The sequence below is a fragment of the Muscardinus avellanarius genome, assembly GCF_963383645.1.
Source record: "Muscardinus avellanarius genome assembly, chromosome: 8".
NCBI classification, from domain to species: Eukaryota; Metazoa; Chordata; class Mammalia; order Rodentia; family Gliridae; genus Muscardinus; species Muscardinus avellanarius.
Genome location: NC_137794.1, coordinates 42,164,299 through 42,184,208, shown reverse-complemented (window position 1 = coordinate 42,184,208; position 19,910 = coordinate 42,164,299). Strand labels below are relative to the sequence as shown.

Sequence of the window (19,910 nt, the reverse complement as noted above, 5' to 3'; positions counted from 1 at the left end):
ACTGAGCTACATTAGTTAGAAAACAACAGTTACAAAACAGCATCATGCATTAGAATTTTTGTCCAACTGTAATCTTGGGGATGGCACAAAAATATACGTCTGCAACTTATTTGCTGTGAGAAGTAATACGCAATGAGTCTGGCACCGGAGCACTGCATGGTGCTAATTCTGGATTCAGATCAGAGTTTATAATAAATGTTGGGCCTTCCCTCAGAGAGATGCCTCTGAGGGAGCTGGTCGGATTTGATCAATGAGAGCTGAATGTTGAAGCTCCATTTTGGTGAAAACAGTAAGTTAGAAAATGGCAATTTCTTGGTTCTCAAGAGTTGGCAACTTAATTTTGCCAGTATTTTTTCCAAGAGCTGTTCATAGCATACTGTATGAACCCTGCCTCCTGAAGTCTACTGCTTATATTATTATTTTTGGGGGGGTCTGGGGATGAAACCCAGAGGTATTTGACCTCTGAGCTACACCCCCTGCCCTGTTTTTTATTCTTTATTTTGAAACCGAGTCTCACTAAGTTACAGAGTACCTCACTAAGTAGCTGAGGCTGTCCCTGAACTGTGATCCTCCAGTCTCAGCCTCCCAAATGCTGGGATTACAAGCATGCGCCACCACGCCCAGCTGCTTATATTAATTTTTAAACATCTTTTCTCCAGAACTAAAAGCTCCCTGGAAGTATCTATACTGTGGCCCTCAACACTGGGACTATGACACTGGCAGTTGTAGACTCAGCTTCTGCCTTAGCTGCCACAGGCCTCTGCATTCAATCTTTTAGGTTGAACAGATTACAGTCCTAATCTCTTCCTCTCCTGGGACAGATAAATCTTGATATAAACAGTAAATTCTAGTACAGGAGATTTTGTGGTCTCACAACAAAACACATTTTAATCATGCTTAGCATTATTTCAATAACTGCTAAGAAAGATTTAAAAAGTCAGACACATTAGGTCAAAGATTATGGGAGGAAAACCGATTCTTATGTCTTCAGAGTCAACAATCTGTAAGACTTGCAGGAACTCAGAAACCTGACATTTAGTTTATAAATGATGCAGTCAGGAGTTTGGGGATAGAAACTAAAAAAACAGAAAACCTTACAGAGAAGGGTTAATCCTGTTCTAAAATGTAATTCTTGACCAGGAATGTCAAAGATGTTCAATGTCAAAGTATTTTTTTATTACACTTTTTACTCTTTTTAACCTTGTTCTTATCATTTTGCCTTGCATGGTATTAATATTTTCTCCCTTAAAACTAGGGACAACGACTCTGCCTCAACTTGTCCTGAAAAATGTTACTTTTCACTTTAAGGGAGAACATATTATTTCTCAGAAAACCACTCTTTGTCTTCAAAAACTGAGTGACTTCAGTACTTAATTTTATTAAGACTTGCTATTGGGGTTGAAATACCATTAAGAAACAATGATAGAGTTTTATTTCTACTTTATAACTATTTGGTCATTTTCTTTGGTACACACATTTGTTTCTTACTTTCTCTCTCACTCTTTCTCTCTCTTTCCTTTAGCATGGCCCAAATTTCTGAAAGGTAGTTTAGATGGGTGATTTCACAGACATACAAAGCTGGCTTTTTGAAAATCCATGATTCAGAATAATCTGGATTTCTCAAGAAGGAATCATGGTAAAATACAGGTTGGACTGATAAATGTCTACATTTATTGAGCAGATGCCTCAACATAAATTAGAGCTCATAATGCATTGCACTCTTATTCTTTAGAATTTGGAGTTCTTTATTCAAGATAAAATGAACCAGCATGGCTAGTATGCTCTATATGTTATCTGGGCTTGGTCCAAATCCAACATTTAATCCTAGGAAAGGCAGAGCAATACTAAAGTGTAATGTAAACACCAGGAAAACACTTTACTTTTTGTCCTCCCACCTGGCCTAATAAAAAAAATCAAATTTAAACCTGTGAGCTTGAAATGATAATAAAAGAATGAAATAAGACATTTGATAATGTTAGAAAAGAATAAGAATTAGAATTCTAAACTGGATGGGAGAACATCAAAGACTAGGAGAAAACGGCCCTGGATTTGCAATGGACAGCCAGTGCAAATTGAGAAAATAGTATGAGTTAGCTACAGACTTACCTCACCAGACAGTCAACAAAGCTCACAACTTTGTCTCTGAGTACTTCAAACTTGGTTTGCTTCTTACTTGTTCTTCTTAACTCCTTCATTTCCAATAAAGACTATGGGTGGAAGAATATATCTTCTGGTGATTCTATTGCAAAAAAAACTATTAAAGGGAGCTATATTACTCAGGTGGAGACAGCTTATGCTCTTTCCAAAAGGCAGGATGTGTAGCTCAAAATGATATGGTGCTTTTGTTGTTGTTGTTGGTTCTGAAGATTGAGCCCAGGGTATTCTACCCCTGAGCTAGACGCTCAGCCATATTTTATTTTCACAGGGTTTCATTAAGTTACTGAGGCTAGCCTTGAACTTGTTATCTTCCTGCCTCAGCCTTCCAAGTATTTGGGTTACATGTCTGCAACACCATGCTGAGATTATTTTTTATTTTTAAGGTCTGGCAAGAATTTTTCCTCACAGATGTTTTGCTTCTAACATACATTCAGTGAATTTTCAGGGAGTGAGCAAAAAACAGTTCACTTTATTACTATGTTATATAGCAGAGTACTCAGTATTCACAACCCACTAATTCACGTAAGTAAAGAGAAAGGAAGGGAAAAAAGGGAGAGGAGAGAAGGGAAGAGAGGAGGAAGGAGACCACAACTTTGCCTTTTGTCACACTAATAAAATAGATTTCATGTGCTTTATTGTGAAGAATAAAATTGTATGCTACATTCATTATAACTTGGCATCATGGTACAAAGAAGGCTCTTCACTTTGACAAACAAGATCCTAAAGTTATAACTATAAGAAAAGAATAAATAGGCCATATCATGGCTCAATTTTTGCTATATACTATGAATGTGCATTGAAAAACCAAGAAAAGTATGTAAACTAATCATTTAGGCTCTTTTAAATCTTCATTTGATCAAACAGAAAAGCAAATATATCAGGTAATCAATTTGTGACAATCATGTTCCTATTTTCCCCTTAGTACTAGTTAATTCTGTTTCTGAGTCTACAAGAAAAGTTTCCACCTCTAGTAGTAAATTGCAGACCCTGTATATGTAAAGTAAAAGACAGCAGAGGGATAAACTGGATGTTTAATTTGTAAGTGAATTACAAAGCCTGCATTCATGATTGTAGATTGAAAATAAGAACCAAACCATCCAGGCAGAGCTAAACTAGAGCACAAACTGAACAAAGGGAGCACACACGATGTAGTTGGGAGAAAAAGAAAGAGACCTGACCTTCTGAAGATTATACAGATCTGTCTTCTGAAGACCCTTAGGCTGTGACCCAGAAGCATCTTCTTCCTCTTTGGCATCCGCTTTTAATATAAAACCAATATGTAGCAATTAGGATAAATCAAGAAAAGAAAACAAATATTTGTACCAATCCACAGGAAATACAGGTTTCACCCAAATGTATCAAGAGATCAAGGTTCCATTAGATAAATAAAAATTCTCCCAGAAACTGAAGATCAATAAATATCACATAAATTATGCTGTAGCAAAACACAGCTACTGAATTTTAAGTGTTACCACAGTAATAACAAAAAAATGTAACCAAACCAAATTCGCAAACCAACAACAAAAAACATCAAATACTTGCGCTGATATAGCTTTTTAAAAAAAAAAAAAAAAGTCATACAAAGTTAACTGTTTTCCTTTGACTATGCCAAGATTGTAAACAACACAACCCATACCCTGATAAATTTGTTCTCAACCTTCCACTTAACTATTCTTGACACAACAATGTTTGAGTATGAAGGTTAGTGTGTGAAGTTCCCAATAAGCCACTAAAACATTAAGTATATAATGGTTCTTTAGCAAAGGGAACAGAAACCTTAATTGGTAAAATGTATATCTATGCCTCAGCAGAGCATGAGGCTCTGATACCCTCTTTCAAGTGCAGGGCGAGTCCCTGGAATGTGACACTTGAAATGGTTTAGCCAAAATCTAAGACATGGGATGCTGCTGGAGAATATACATTATTCTCAAAGAATAAATTTCTTTTTAGCTATACATAACTCCTGGCTCAAGAAAGATATAATTTAAGGTTAAGGAAAATATATATATATATATATATATATATATATATATATATATATATATATATATATATTGTGTGTGTGTGTGTGTGTGTGTGTGTGTGTGTGTGTGTGTGTGTGTGTGTGGTACCCAGGGGCTTTTCTAGCTCCGGGCTATACTTCCAGACCTATTTTATACTTTACTTGGAAATAGGGTCTCACTAAGTTCCTGAGAGCCTTACTAAGTAGCTGAGGCTGGCTTCAAACCTGTGCGATTCTCCTGTCTCAGCCTCCCAAGTGCTGAGATTACAAGTGAGAGCCACCATGCCCAGCTAGGTTAAGGCATATTAATTTCCCTATTCCATTTGATTAATATGATGCAGAGCCTTAAAAACAGATCTGATATGACACTCTGACCTCCCCAACTATAATTTTAAGCCCAAATGTAATGTATAATTAGTGCTAAGGAACCAAAGATAGCATATAGTCAAATATTTTTATTTATCCAATGTGGAGAGTTTTAATTATACTTTGCTATTAACGATGATTGATTTAAAAAAAATCAAGACATTTCTTTTGTTTGCTTTGCTTTGTTTTTGTGATACTGGAGACTGAACCCAGGGGCATTCTACCTTCCAGCTACAGCTCCTCCCCACCCTTTTCTCTATTTTTTGAAACAAGGTCTCTGAGAGTCTTGCCAAGTTACTGAGGCTGGTCTCAAACCTGCAATCCTTTTGTCTCAGCCTCCCAAGAACTAGGATTATAGGCATGTGCCACAACACCCAGCTTTGAGACATTTGTCCAAGACAGTGTTTTTTCTTTAACTTATAAAATTTTTTATTTCTTACACTTTTATCCATCTTAATCCCCAACCTACAAATTTGCAAAACTAGCATTCTTTTATTTAGTACTAGTATAGCTGGGAATTTGTTTTACTAGATTGAAATTTCTTTAATTCAACTTATAATTTTCTAAACCTTTTATCCTATTTGTTTTCTTAAGGATGGTACCTCATTGATGCATTTAAATTGTAAACTGGTGAGAGAAAAAAAAAAAAGCTGGTGGTTTAGGCTATAGTCTGTCCTATGCTATCTCACACAAGTTATATTCTCTTCCTGGACTTTAGTTTCTGGTTGTAGTTGGACTAAATGACCTCAACTTCCAGTCCTTATAATGTTTTATGTTCTGCAAGGTGCTTTAGGGCATGCTGTGGTGGCAAAAGAACAATGTAATCTGGAGGGAAGGCCTGATGTGCTTGTAGGGAACTTCCTCATCCTGCCCACTCATGCTACTCTACGTAGGCGAACTCATCTTCCATACTGAGCATCAGGTGCCTCATGTTGAAGCTATGGAAAGCTATGGAGATGTGGCTACAAAAGCAGTTTCCTAAATCCAAAAGATTTTTAAGACAAAGCAACACTTGCCAAATATATAGGATTAAAATGGACATTCCAAATAAGATATTTTCACCATGATATGTCTAATTATATGTGCTTATACACTAAGCTGCCTCTCTCATAAACTCCATTAAAACCTTCCATAAATAGGGGAAAAGTAAAGTTCACACCAACTTTTTTCTAGCACCATATTTTGGTACTAGGAATAGAGCAAGAGAAGAGCCTAGGAAAGTTAGTAAACAATATCAATTTGTGTTGCCCCATTAGAACACAGAGGACCTGGAGCACTAGGATACAGTACATGACTACTTACACACAATCAGGGCACCCCAAGCATTCAGTAAATATATGATTACGTGGAGATCACAGAAATTAAAACTAACCCTCCAACATCGAGGAGTGCTGGGCGGATTCAGTTCATTTAGGACTGAAAGATTCAAGCTTTTATAAATCCGATTAAAGCAAACCTCATGCATATTTTGGTAATCAGCATAGCAATGAGCCTCATTGCTGTGAAAGCAGTTCATAGCTATTAATTTTTCAGGCTTACAAATAATTTATGCAGTGTTTTTGAAATCTATGAAGAATTTGATGAAATGCTTAAGAAAAAACATCTAAAAGGAGTCCTTAATTATGATGCCCAGCTACTCCCTAATCTTTATTTCTTTCTGTTGTTGTGGGCTTTTTATAAGTCCTCCAAACCGTCTGTCTAAAGAAAGGTTTTTCTTTCTCCTCATTTGATGCTCCTCTTTGCTTTTAAACCAAATCTAGAAGAGAAACATCTGGCCTCTTTATGATTAGTAAGATGTAACATCCTGAGACTTGGTGTACTGATTCATCGTGAACTACTTTATCTCTTCATCTCTCAGCACATCAGAACGAAGGGTTTGCCACGCCATTTTGGTTAAATGATTGTCACAGGCAGTAGAGCTGGCAGAATGTTGTACTCTCACCATCAAGGCTCTGAAACTGGGCCAGGAATTCCTCTATTCTCTTTGCTGTGTTGCCAAGCTGCTTTTCAGAAGAGGAATTCAAAACCTTGAAACATTTCTGAAGTATGGTCATCAGTTCATCCTTTGCCAACATCCTAGAAAAGAATGAAAGGAGATATAATTGGAAAATGAGTATACTTAAAAACATTTTCCACATATTAAATGAAGATGATGTAAGTTTTTCATCACTAGCTACCACTTTTCTTTTTTCTTTTCTTTTTTTTTTTTTTAGCTATTTTCCTTGATGTGTATGACATTAAAAAGTATTCTTGAAGAGTTCTCATCCTAAACCTTGGCTTAGAAAATATATGCAGATCTCAGTTCACAGCCTGGCCCTGATACTTACTATGTTTGCAATATATAACAAGTTTTACTATATATCTCTGGTCATTAGGTTCCATATCTATAAAATGGAAATAATTACTCACATATTTCACAGGTAGGATGCAGACTTACAAATTAAATAAGATGATACATTTGAAGAATCCAGAACAATGTTTACCACACAAGTAGACATTTTACATTACCTTCTCTTTTTTTTCTAAGCCTAATGTACAGAGAAGACAAGAAATGCCTACCAAGAATGTGACACTCTAATGCAAACTTGTTTGAAAGAGCCAAAAATATAACAATCATTTTTTTTCTGATTATTACCATTTAAATTATGCTTTACATCTCCTAAGGGCGTCATAAACATCAGTCACTAAATCCACTGAACTTTAAACAGGGTAGGCAATTCTGCTTGTTATTAATAGCACAGGCAAAGTGGCTGAGTAACTCATTCAAGGCCACAGAAAAAATCTTTGTTAGAAGTGGAGAGAAAACAGATATTCTAAAATTAGAAGCTATGACTTACAGGATCTCTCCACTAAGATCATATTCAGTAACAGCATCAAAAGAAATCAAAGTCAATATTAGTAATATTAATGATTTATTACTATAACAAGAGTTAAAATATTAACCATAAAGAAGCAGTCAAACCTAGAACAAGGGCATTCTACAAGATTCACTCATGTTTGGCATTTTTTTTCTTTTTTTTGGGGGGGGCTACTGGGGATGGAATCCAGGGGCATTCTATCTCCGAGCTACATGCCCAGGCCTGATTTTTATTCTTTATTTTGAAACAAGATCTCACTGAGTTGCAAAGGGCCTTGCTTAGCTGAGGCTGTCTAAGAACCATGATCCTTCTGCCTCAGCTTTCCTATTCCTGGGATTATAAGCATGCGCAACCATGTCTGGTTTGTTTGGCATTTTTTATAATAAAAATTTGGCTAAATTACTAATATTACTAAGTTAGAAAAAAGATATATAGCTAAGAAGTTAAGACTATCAAGAGATTACTAATTTCTTCAACCAAACTTTAAACTCAAACTAAAAAAAATAATGTACTACAACTAACAGATACAGAAACTGGTAGGTAGAGACAAAATGTAAAATTTTTCTTAATGCTAAGAAAAAATTTGAAATGTTTTCATCCTCTTTCTACAATAATTATCTAAAGTGTAATGCTTGATCTGTGAACAAAAGGCAACTAACAAATCAATGAAAAATAAGCCAAGATATTTCAGTTTGGGATAATATTAGAGATTATTTAAAATTTCTGGCTCTTTTTACTAAAATAAAACTGCTAAGAGAGTTAAGTCAAAGTCAGATACACTTGAATAATCTGTGCTAGCCAACCTTTAGTCTTACTCAAGCAGGTAAGATCAGCATTTCTAGTGTCTAAGGACTCACAGGCACTGGCTTGCTTGGAGGAGAGAAGCACTGAGGTAATGCTAGCAGAAGATCTACCGACAGTAGCAATACACTCAGGATTAGCTGCCTGGCTACAGGCAGTCACATTTCCAATCCATTTTTAGCTTGAAATAATGGAATATCTATGAAGGTCAAACCTAATCTATTATTAATCTTCATTGTGATAAAAACAGCATTATGTCATATAATTTTGAAACAAACTTTACTAGTCATAACTTCTAACGTGACATTTGTTTGGAAGTAGACCTTTTTTTTTTCAGGTCTGGGGATGGAACCCAGAGCCAATTGACCTCCAAGCTACACACCCTGCTCTATTTTTTATTCTTTATTTTGAAAAGGTCTCACTAAGTTGTGGAGGGCCTCACTAAATAGCTGAGGCTGTCCGCTGTCTGTAAACCAAGATCCTCCAGTTTCAGCCTCCAGAATGCTGGGATTACAAGCATGCTCCACCATGCCTGGCTGGAGGTAGATCTTTTAAATGATAAAACCTTCTTGGAATTAAGACAGTTATTATTTCTCTTATTCTCAGCCAAAGATTAAGTTCTTCTCTTTCTTTTGACTAGGGATTAAACCCAGAGCCTCGAATATGCTAGGTAATTGCTCTTGTCACTGAGCTACACCCACAGCCCCTTTAATTTTGAGGTAAGGCTTTTCTAAATTGCCCGGTCTGGTCTTGAATTTGCTATCCTCCTGCCTCAGTCTCTTGAGTAGCTGGAATTACAGTTGTATGCCACCGTGTCTAGCTGAGATTATGGTCTTACAGTTTTCAGAGTAGTAAACATTCCTATACTTTCCCAAGTACTCACTGGTTTTACATAAAACACCAAGACCTGAGGTAAAGCTGATTAGAAATAATAATTTAATCCAGGCATGCTGGCACACAATTAAAAAGAGGCACAGAGAATTTGAATGACACGTCTAGAGGCCCAATTTGGACAAACCAAATATAACTAAACAAGATTACTTAAAAACAACTAAAAGTCAGGCAGGGCGTGGTGACTCAAGCTTGTAATCCCAGCATTTGGGAGGCTGAGACAGGAGGATCACGGTTCGCAGACAGCCTCAGCTATGTAGGTAGTGAGGCCCTTTGCAACTCAGTGAGACCCTGTTTCAAAAATAAATGAATAAGAAATAGGGCTGGGGGGGGGGTGCAGCTTGGAGGTATAATGCCCCTGGGTTCCATCCCTAGTACCGCAAAAATCCCTAAAAATAAACAAATAATTAATTTCAAAAAAGCTTATTACATATAACACTTCAAATAGAATATTAAGGATTAAGCCTAGTTACTGGATCAGCATTTTTCAAACTGAGTTTTCAATCTCTTCACCAGCCATGAAACCATTCAATCATTCAAGAGAGATTTATTGAATGCCTACTATTCTGGGTATTTGGGGTATAGTAAACAGAAAAATCACTGTCCTCCAAATTACATCCTAGCTGGGGGTAGGAGAGGTACTGACAACAAACGTTCTATATAGCATCATATGATATACACATATAATTACAATTATAAATGCTATGTAAAAATACTGAGCAAAAAGTGAGATTAGCCAGTCTCAGAAGGTCAAAGGTCCTATGTTTCCTCTCATTTGTGGAAGCTAGAATGAAAATAGGAAACAAAAGTGACTTCAGTCAAGTGATGAGAAAAACCAGTAGAACAGTAGAAGGGGACTGGAGGAGAGAGGCAGAGAGGGGAAGATGCTTGAGCAAAGAAACAGTTCATATAAGGTGATGTCCATACATGAAGGTATCACTACCAATCTCACTAAAATGAATGGGGAGGAAGGAAGGGGATGCAGGGTATGCTATAAAGGGAAATACACCAAATCATACATTTATGTGTTTATATTCTACTTAGAATTTCATTATGAAGTATGATTACTATGAATCAATAAAAGTGAAAATAAAAAGGGAAAATGGGAAAAAATATTGAGCAGAGCAAGGACAGAGCCATGGGAGACTGGAAGGTTTCAATTTTAAAATGGTTAGGTCTCATTGAGACAGTAACATTGATCAAATATATAAAAGAAGTCAGAGTTAATTATACACTCTTCTAGGAGAGCTTTTTCTGGCAGAGAAAACATGGGGTGCAAAGGCCCTATGGTAGGTGTGTCTGGAATATTTGAGAAATGGCACAAGGCCAAGATAACTGAAATGGAGAGAGAAAGAGTAGTAGGAGATGCAGTTACAGAGAAGTAGTAGGGGTGGGGAAGAGATCATATAGTGTCATTTTAGAGTCCATGCCCCCCTGACGCACTCTGGGTGAAATGGGGAGAATAGAGTTTTGACCAAAGGAGTTACATACTTATCATATTTTAAAAGGACTATTCTGACTGCTCTTCTGAGGAAAAACCTGTAGAGGAGCATATGAAGCAGGAAAACCAGACAGGAGGCTACTGTAATAATCCAAGTGAAAAATGATAGTGACTTAAACTCTGGTGGTTCCAGTGAAGGAAGAAGTTGGTTCTTAATAAATTTTAAGGCAGAGCCCAAATTTTGGCTTCAACAATTAAAAAGATGCAGAAACTACAGACAGATGTCACACTTCAAGAGGATGACCAGGAGTCCAATTTTGGATATGTCAGCTTTGAGATGTGTACTGGATACCAAGGAGAGGTATTAAATAGGTAGATGGATATTACAGTCTGGAGGGCAGGGGAAATGTGTAGGTTTATGACTAAACCTGGGGCACTTGTAATATTAGCTCATCAGAAGAGAGAACAACAGAGACTGAGAAGGAGCTTGCACTTGGATAGGAGGAAAGTGTCTGAGTCCTGAAAGTCATTAAGAAAGAAGTGATGAACTATGTCAAAGACTGACAGTAGGATAATGTAAATGAGGACAAAGAATTGACTATTAGGGTTAGGAACATGTAGGTCACTTAACTTTGATAAAACTAATTTGATGGAATAGTATTTTATATTTTTAAAAGAAACAGAATAAGTTTGAAAGCTACCATGTGAGATTAAAGAGAAGAAAACATGCTTAAGATAGGCCACATTAATGTTTCAAAGAGCTATTTATTTTTAACAAGTCTGATTAAGAAATGATTATATCACTATCAGGTAATGGTTCAAAAAGGGCTTATGGATCCTTAATTTGTTAAGAGCTTTATAGGTTGTCATTTAAAAAAGAAGTTCCTTAACTAAGACAGAAAGAGAAACATTTAGCAGTCATTAAAAGCAATCATCCTGCAGGGCAAAGGAGTGTTCTGCTTCTTCATGCAGAAAACCAATCATTTCTGATTAAGTACTAATTATATAAAGGTCTGATTATAAGAACAAGCTGTAAGAAGAAACTGGCCAATCCATGGCTAATGCAAAGATGTTTTGACTAGAGCTTTCAAGTTTGAAATAGATACCACAATTTTAAGGCGGCTTTGGCAATCAAAATTCAAGTTTGCAAATGCAATTCACCAATGAAGACTAGAAGTTAAGAAAATAAAAGGCCAATAAAAAACATCTATCACAGAGGTCATCTTTGGATACTAGTACATAATAGCAAAAATATGATTATAATAGAAAAACAGAAACCAAAAGTACAAGTACTTTCCCTTTAACCTCGGTATTTTATATTGGATCCCACTTCCTAGAAGCTCTCCACTTCAGAGAGAGGTTAATTGTCCAGAAAATTCAATAATGCAGCTTTTTGTCTGTTTTCACCACAAGCCTATAGATAAGTGTAGAAGACGTGATGTGATACAAATTTGGAATTGGCAATCCTTACACTATAAGAAATTATATTTAAGTGTTGTAGTCTCATATAGCTCCTGCATGGATAAAACTACAATATTATAAATTAGATTATTATTTAGAAAGCATTTCTAAATTGCAGAACCGTGTCACTTTTCATAACTGTATATTTATTGTCTAAAGCTAATATACAGTCAGAAAACAATGCATTATTTAAATTCCAAATTTCCAGTCCCTTTGAACTAAAGTGAAAGAACTAAATAATAATAATTAACTAAAGTTAATATTATTATTCAGGTCATTTTAAAAAAATTCAATAAAAGCTGAGCTGACCTGCTTATATGTTTTAATGTTTAAGCCAAAAGCCTTACTCAGAAATTAGAATAATTCCTTTCAGCCTTGCGTTAATTCCTTTAGCTATCAATCAACTTCAGTGTGTACATCTGTTTCTGTAGCAAGCTCAGAGTTAGACTTGGGATAAGCAGACTAGACACTGTGGCTCCTTTCATTTTATGTCTGTGCCCTGTAACAAGATGGCTAGTATCAGTACAGGGGTGAGTTATTTGAGTCCATAGGAACTACAGAGCTGTATATATGTTCTGAACATGAACTACTGCCAAAGCCCCACAAATATCCTTTTATAGCACCTCCCAAATAATTGGAATATGGCTAAAAAAAATGTGCTAATTTTGAAAATTTATACTTTAGTTTCTGCTCAGCCTATCAGGGAAGTCAATGTTTCTGGTTTGGGTTTCTTATTTGAAAGAAAATGGGATAACTTTAGATGAGTATTTCTCAACTGATGGGGTTAGCAAACAGAGTAAATTTCCCTGAGAAGTGGGACAAAGTTTTCATTTTTCCCAGGCCAATAATCCACTGCTACAGATAAGAGTATACAGTATTTTCAGGTCAAGATGATCTATCATGTTCCTATAAGTTGAGGAATCTATGGTTTATATCAGTACTCAAAAGTTTACCATTTATGCAAAGTTCTGTGAATTTAAACTTCTGAAGAATTCTTGGTCTAATGTTTGATTTCTAGATTTAGAAATTTCTAAATTTCTAGTTTAGACATTCTCTCTAGTACAAAGATACTTTTTTTCCTCTCACAGTCTCTCATAGTTGATCAGAAAGACCAGGTGTATTTACCTAGCATATTGCTAGTTTAGCATACAATTTATTACTTCCTTTTCCCAAAAGGCTTTTAAAATTAAATATATCCTTATATAATATAGTGTTGAATGAAAAATTAACTCCTATTTCACATAAGGATGTGGTCGTCATGCTCCAAGAGTTGACTGAGTAAAGAAAGGTTTGCTATGCAGAATCACCGTACTCATGTCAAATTATGACGTATTATATGCACAATTGCACGTCCCCACATTAATGTCTACTGCACACATTTTAAAAATGAGTATAAAATTCTGACTTTTTCACACATGAATATATGATATAAACATTTGCCCACATTATTATAACTTCCTTATAATATTTTTTCTTTTGAGATAAAATTTTGCTGTGTTGCCCAGACTGGCCTCAAACTTGAGATCCTCCCACTTCAGTCTTCGAAGCAGCTATGATTACAGAGGTACCACCACTCTAGGCTCCTTATAAACATTCTTTAATGGCCATGAAACATTCATCCAGTAGATAAATGGCTAAACATGTCAGTTTCTGGAGAAAATAAAATTTTCTTCAATGATATATTGTATGTTAATTTTTATAAAAAATTTAAATTGAAAATTTTATTAAGAATTTGTTTCTAATAGTACCTCAGAAGATATTTTTTCTGCCAAAACAACATTTTAATCGCATTTCCTCTCAAGACTTGAATTTCAAGTTTGAAGACAAGGAATGTCTGGTCTCCTAAATTCAGAAAGTTCTGAGAATGCCTACATTGAAAAGTATCCCTGACTTCTTGTCCACATCTGATCTGTACAAACGAGAGAAGATTAATTCCAGTCTGGGGGTTCCCAGATTCCTTTCCTCTTTTGTAGTGCCCAGACTCTTGTTTGTCTTTGCTTGCAGCTGCTACATCTGACTCTCAGCTTTCTACATTCCTATGCCTTTGACTGCCTATGCTTCTGACCTCAACAAAATGACCAAAATCTCATTTTCTATTATTTATTATCTTTACTTTATTCACATTCCCAAACCCATATTTAGATCTTTGTAAAAACAGTACAAGGTTTAAAAAAAAATCTTTGGAGTTAGACCTAAATTAAAATTTTGGTTCCATCAACAGCTATGTGATCTCAGACAAGTCACTGAACACTGAATCCCTATCTGTGCTTCAGATTTATTTAAAGCACAGCTAATCATATCTACCACAAAGTGAACCAAGATGAGCAGTGCTAGAGAGGTTCAGAAGGAAAGGTACAAATTCCTCCCTAACAAAGGAATCTATGAGTTGCAGAATATCTAAATGGAAAGGGAAGACAATCATCAATTGTAAAACTAAGAGAGAAAAACCCAGCAAGAATCAACTGGTGTTTAAGACAGGTATGTTTACTTGAATAGAAAGCAAATGATGTCTCAGAAATTCAGAAATTTTCCAGTTCAAAATTATAATACACAGAAATCATTTGCTGAGATTTTAATTTTTAAGTGTATGGTACTAGGAATTGAACCCAGGGGCATTTTACCTCCAAGCTATAGCCTCAGCCCTATTTTACTTTTAATTTTTTGAAACAGGATCTTACTAGGTTGAGGATAGTCCCACTATTTGCTGAAGCTGGTCTTGAACCTACGATCATCCTATTTCATCTTCCCAATTACTGGGATTACACTCCCAACTTGAGATTTTTTTTAAAAAATGAAATAAAACACAACTTTTCAGTGGCTTGGAGTTATTTTTCCAGATATCATGAAGTTAGTTTTATATCTTAATACTGCACCTGCTAAAGCACTAATATTTGTATTAATACATTTCTGGATTTAAAAAGTGCTTTCAGTGTGAATATGCCTCCTACTGAGCCCATCTGTTCTTTTCTTATGGATCCAGAGGAAACTAGGACTTAAAAAATTTCAGACTTCATGATATTTCACTTTTCAAACTTTACAATATTTTCATATAAGTGTTTATAACCACTTCAGAAAATTTAAGACTGCAGAAACATAGCTCATACTCGATTCCCCTTTTTCACTATTTAAGTGGTTATTGTTTTTATGGAGGACTACGAGGTCTCCATACATATAAGAAGTAAAGCCAAGGATACAAATGATTATAACTTTTAAAGGTATGCTTGTCAGGGATTCTAAGTTATCTCTGATACCTGGCAATTATACTAAGATATTTTATTTATATAATATTGGATAAGTGACTCACAAATCATCCCAGCTAAGTGGGGAGAAGGCCATGCCTACTCCTTGTTACTCCTAATCTAGGTCAGCAGTGACCTCTTTCACACGGCATATATAATCCAATGATGTCACATCTCTACCCAGTCATGTCTGGGCCACAGTGAGCTTGTCTTCCAAAACTTACTTTCCCTGTTGTGATAGCAGGCTGATTGGACTCAAATGATCCACATCTAAACTCTCTTTGTATAAGCATCAATATTTGACACTTGTTATCCCCACGCTTGGGAGGCTGAAACAGGAGGATTGCGTAGGTTCGAAGCCAGCCTCAGCTGGCTTAAGAGACCCTGTTTCCAAATAAAATATAAAATAGGTCTGGGAGTGCCCAGAGGTAGAAGGCCCCTGGGTACCATCCCCAGTACCACCAAATATAAATATATATATATATATATATATATATATATATATATATATATATATATATATATATGTTCAAAATCAAGGTCAAGACAGGAAAGAAATAGTCGCTACATTTAAAACACCATCAGCCATAAGCATAAGTTCAAGATCTATCCATATATTCTTAGACACAACATGGCCACTTATGAAACTTTTTGGCAGGCAACATTCTGTAGGAAGGTGTTACTGACATGCTTAAAACAAAAAACAAAAACTACCTTAGCAGCTGCAAGGCTGATACATACTCCTCTGAGTCCCATATGTTCTTTTCTAAACACATGCAGTATAATTCTCTGATCTGTAAGTGAACAACATATTTGTGAGGAATCAAAAATCAGTCATCACTTAAGTTTATCACTCCTTGTTTGGCAAAATTATACAAGGTCAACATATACAAATAATTAATTTTATTAAAAGAAACCACTTCTTTTCAGATGATAATAGCCTTGGATATGACACAGACCAGATTCTACAAAAATATAATTTACATAAAAGTAAAAAAAAAGTATACATAGCAACTGGCTGATATCACTCCCTATTTTGCACTAAGAGAATGATAGAAATAAGGGGAAAATGGCTAACTAAAGGGCTCAATGGCAGAAATAACTTCATAAACAAGTCTCTTACATACCTATATCTATATTCTAAAACTCTGAGTTAAAGATCTGAGAGTTAGAAATTCTTCAATTAGCATCTATGGCTCATGCAAAGGTCATATCCTAAAGCATAATTCTGCAAGAAGCAGAAGTCCCCCATCTCTTGATTCTTGGTATAATGCAAGGTTAAACATTAAACATTTTCAAACATTCCTTTTTCCAGATCACTAAGTGTGAGGTGTGTTTTAGTGAAAAAGAAGTGTTAAGGAATATTTAAATCCACAGCACAAATACATTTGTGAGGGAAACAATACCATTGGGATTCTTCATGTGGCTGTTTCTAGCTGTGGCCATCAGAACAAAAAAGTTTCAATTACCAGTAATATATACAAGCTGGAATAGATTGTATTCTTACTATTCTTCCTTTAAGAACTAGATGAATTTTAAATTTTGATGCCTGAATACTATAGAAATCAAAGCAAGAAAGTACTGTTATTTCTACTTTGTAGATTCCAAATGAGGAAGGCTAATTTACCTGCCGACCCAGTGGGTACTTGGGAAGAGAAGAGGTGAAATTATGAAGACATCTCAAAACGAGGAAGTAATTCATATGGTAAACATGAAGATTTTCTAGTAATGATTGGGTTTCCTCCTAAAAATCAAGGAATACATTATTTATGTAAGGCAGCAAAATAAAAGAACAATAATAAAATCTACTTCATGGACATATTTGTGAAAACTCACAAGAGGATTTACAACTACAAGTTAACCTCCTTAATTCATAAAAATTTGAAATGTACACAAAATTCAGGATAAAAGGTTGGATTTTATTTATATTTTATAAAACTGGGGGATTGAACCCAGGGGCATTTTTTTTTTTTTTTTTTGCAGGTCTGGGGATGGAACCCAGGGGCATTCGACCTCCGAGCTATACCCCCTGCCCTATTTTTTATTCTTTATTTTGAAACAGGGTCTGACTAAGTTATGGAGGGCCTCACTAAGTAGCTGAGGCTGTCTGCAAACTGTGATCCTCAGGTCTCAGCCTTTCAAATGCTGGGATTACAAGCATGCATCACCACACCCAGCTGAACCCAGGAGCATTCTACCTCCGAGCTACATCCCCAGCCCTGTTTTTATTCTTTATTTTGAAATTAATTCCTTGGTTAACAATGTACATGCCATTACCTGAAAACAAAAAACAAATAAAGAAAAGTTTTTACTTCCCAAATGTTCTTTTCTCCATTTGATTTAATTTGTGATTTTAAAATCTAAGTTTATTATAACAAAAGTAGCTATAATCCAAGAGCACTTTAAGATGGCCGTGGTGCCACACACCTGTATGTGGGAAGTTGAGATAAGAGGATTGAAGGTTCGAGGACAGTCTCCACAAGTAGTGACTTTCCTCAACTCAGCGAGACCCTATTTTAAAATAAAAGTTAAATAGGGGCCAGCAGTATGGCTCAGAGTTAGAATGCCTCTAGTACTGAAAAAAAAAAAAAAACAAGAAAAAAAACAACAAAAAAACCAAAGAGCACTTTAATCCCATTTTTACAGTAAGCTACAGAGATCATATAAAGCCATTATTTTCCTTGATGTACATTTAAAAGGTTTGAAATGGAGGAGAGGGTATTCTGGAGAACAAAATACTTGAGGCTCTCTGTACTACCTATTTTCTTTGTGGAGTAATTTTATATATAAACAACTGGAGGATGCAGCAGAATTTACTATCTTCACTGAATTCACTTGGATGAGGGAGAAAAATACATAGCCTAAGGCAATGCTATACTCAAGGAGCTATGCCCTGGATGAGGAACAGACATGTCTTCCTCTCAGGCGTTCTTGTCCCCTCTGTTTCTCACTGTGTGGTACATTTCTATGTTGAATGGAGTCTAGTGTTTAAAATATTTTGGACTGTTGGTTTTATCAATACAATGAAAGACTTTCATCTCATGCTCAACAGAGGAAATGAAGGTCTGGTTCCAACACTGGCAAAAAGTCTGTTGGACTTGATGAGCCTGTTATAACTTTCTAATAAATTTGTTGTTTTCTTTTCTCTATCTCTCTTTTTAGGAGGTGGGGTAGTAAAGAACTAATGACTGAACACAGGCATTGTACCTCTGAGCTACACTGTCAGCCCTATATTATTTTTTTATTTTTGAACCAGGGTATTGCTAGGCTACACATACTGGCCTTGAACCTATGATCCTATCTCAACCTCCTAAACACTGGGATTATAGGTATGTAGCACCCTACCATGCCACTAATAAGATTTTTGACCATTCTAGATCTCTGCTTTGTGTACTGGCTTTAGAACCTGACAAGAATTTTTCTTATCAGTTGCAACAGAAAATATTGCAAATGATTAACTTTTTCATGTTACCTGTCTTCTAGGTTATCTGTCTTACTGAGTTATCTGGCAATGCCTTTACTTATCCAGAACAATGTCTAAGGTACTTTATGGACACTATTTTATAAACTCAAACTTGTAAGAGGTTTTTGTGTATGAGAAAATTTGCCACTTAATATGCTACAGCACAATAGTACTACACACATGCAAACATAAAGCCTGTTAAAATATACATATTTTTTTCTTGCAGTACTGGGGATGGAACCCAGGGGCACTCTACCTCCAAACTACACCCCCACCGCTATTTTTTATTCTTTATTTTGAAACAGGGTCTCACTGAGATACAAAGTGCCTCACTAAGTAGCTGAGGCTGTCTGCAAATTGTGATCCTCCTGCCTCAGCCTCCCAAATGCTGGGATTACAAGTGTGTTTCCACCACACCCGGCACTGTTAAAATATTAATCCTACTTCCTATTCATTAATTTTTTCCTCAGGCATCTTTTACTAAACATAGTTATCAATTTTTTTGTGATAATGTTTAAATGATTCTTTTCAATAAAAATACTGTGTATAGAAATATTCGTTATTTTTCACAGAGATATGCTTTCTCCTGAGGGATTTGTGCTCAGAATTCTCTTCATCCAGATTTCTGCATGGTAAGTTCTTTAACTAACTTCCTTTAGGTCTTTACTCAAAATATATCTTTTTACTAAAATTTCAATTTTTCTCCCATGCACACTGAAGATCATAATCTCTCTGCTTCAGTGTTTCCTTCTTAGCATTTATCACTAGTATGGATAGTATTTTAGTTATTTGTCTGTCTCTGATAGAATGGAATCTCCATAAGGAAGGGGTTTAAACTGTTTTGGTCATTTCTACATTCTCAGCACCAAAATTAATAGCTAGCACATAATAGGATCTCAAGAACATATAAATGAAAAAGTAAAATAATGCATGAAGAAGTAAAATAATAAATAAAGGCTAGGTGTGGTGGCACACACTTGTAATCCCAGCATTTGGAGGCTGAGATAGAAAGCTGGTGGTTGCAGATAGCCTCAGCTACTTAGTGAGGCCCTCTGCAACTCAGTGAGACCCTGTTTCAAAATAAAAAATAAGAAATAGGGTTGAGGTTGTAGCTCAGAGGTAGAATGCCCCTGGGTTCCATTCCTAGTACCGCAAAACAAACAAACAAACAAACAACCCTAAATAACACCAACTATCTGTCTTGCTGAATATGGCATAAATTTCCAAATTT

At 35.7% G+C, this 19,910-nt stretch overlaps 1 protein-coding gene across 1 annotated transcript in view; it reads right to left on the bottom strand.

Annotated features, from left to right (window-relative positions):
- ORC3 (origin recognition complex subunit 3) overlaps positions 1 to 19,910 on the bottom strand; it is a gene marked incomplete at both ends in the record, with an annotated part of 72,019 nt that overhangs the window by 5,377 nt on the left and 46,732 nt on the right. Inside the window, 5 exons of the mRNA XM_080700511.1 lie at positions 2,107 to 2,207; positions 3,336 to 3,415; positions 6,468 to 6,601; positions 15,931 to 16,010; positions 16,844 to 16,960. Of these exons, the coding sequence (XP_080556637.1) occupies positions 2,107 to 2,207; positions 3,336 to 3,415; positions 6,468 to 6,601; positions 15,931 to 16,010; positions 16,844 to 16,960 (512 nt within the window). The remainder of the gene's footprint in view (positions 1 to 2,106; positions 2,208 to 3,335; positions 3,416 to 6,467; positions 6,602 to 15,930; positions 16,011 to 16,843; positions 16,961 to 19,910) is intronic.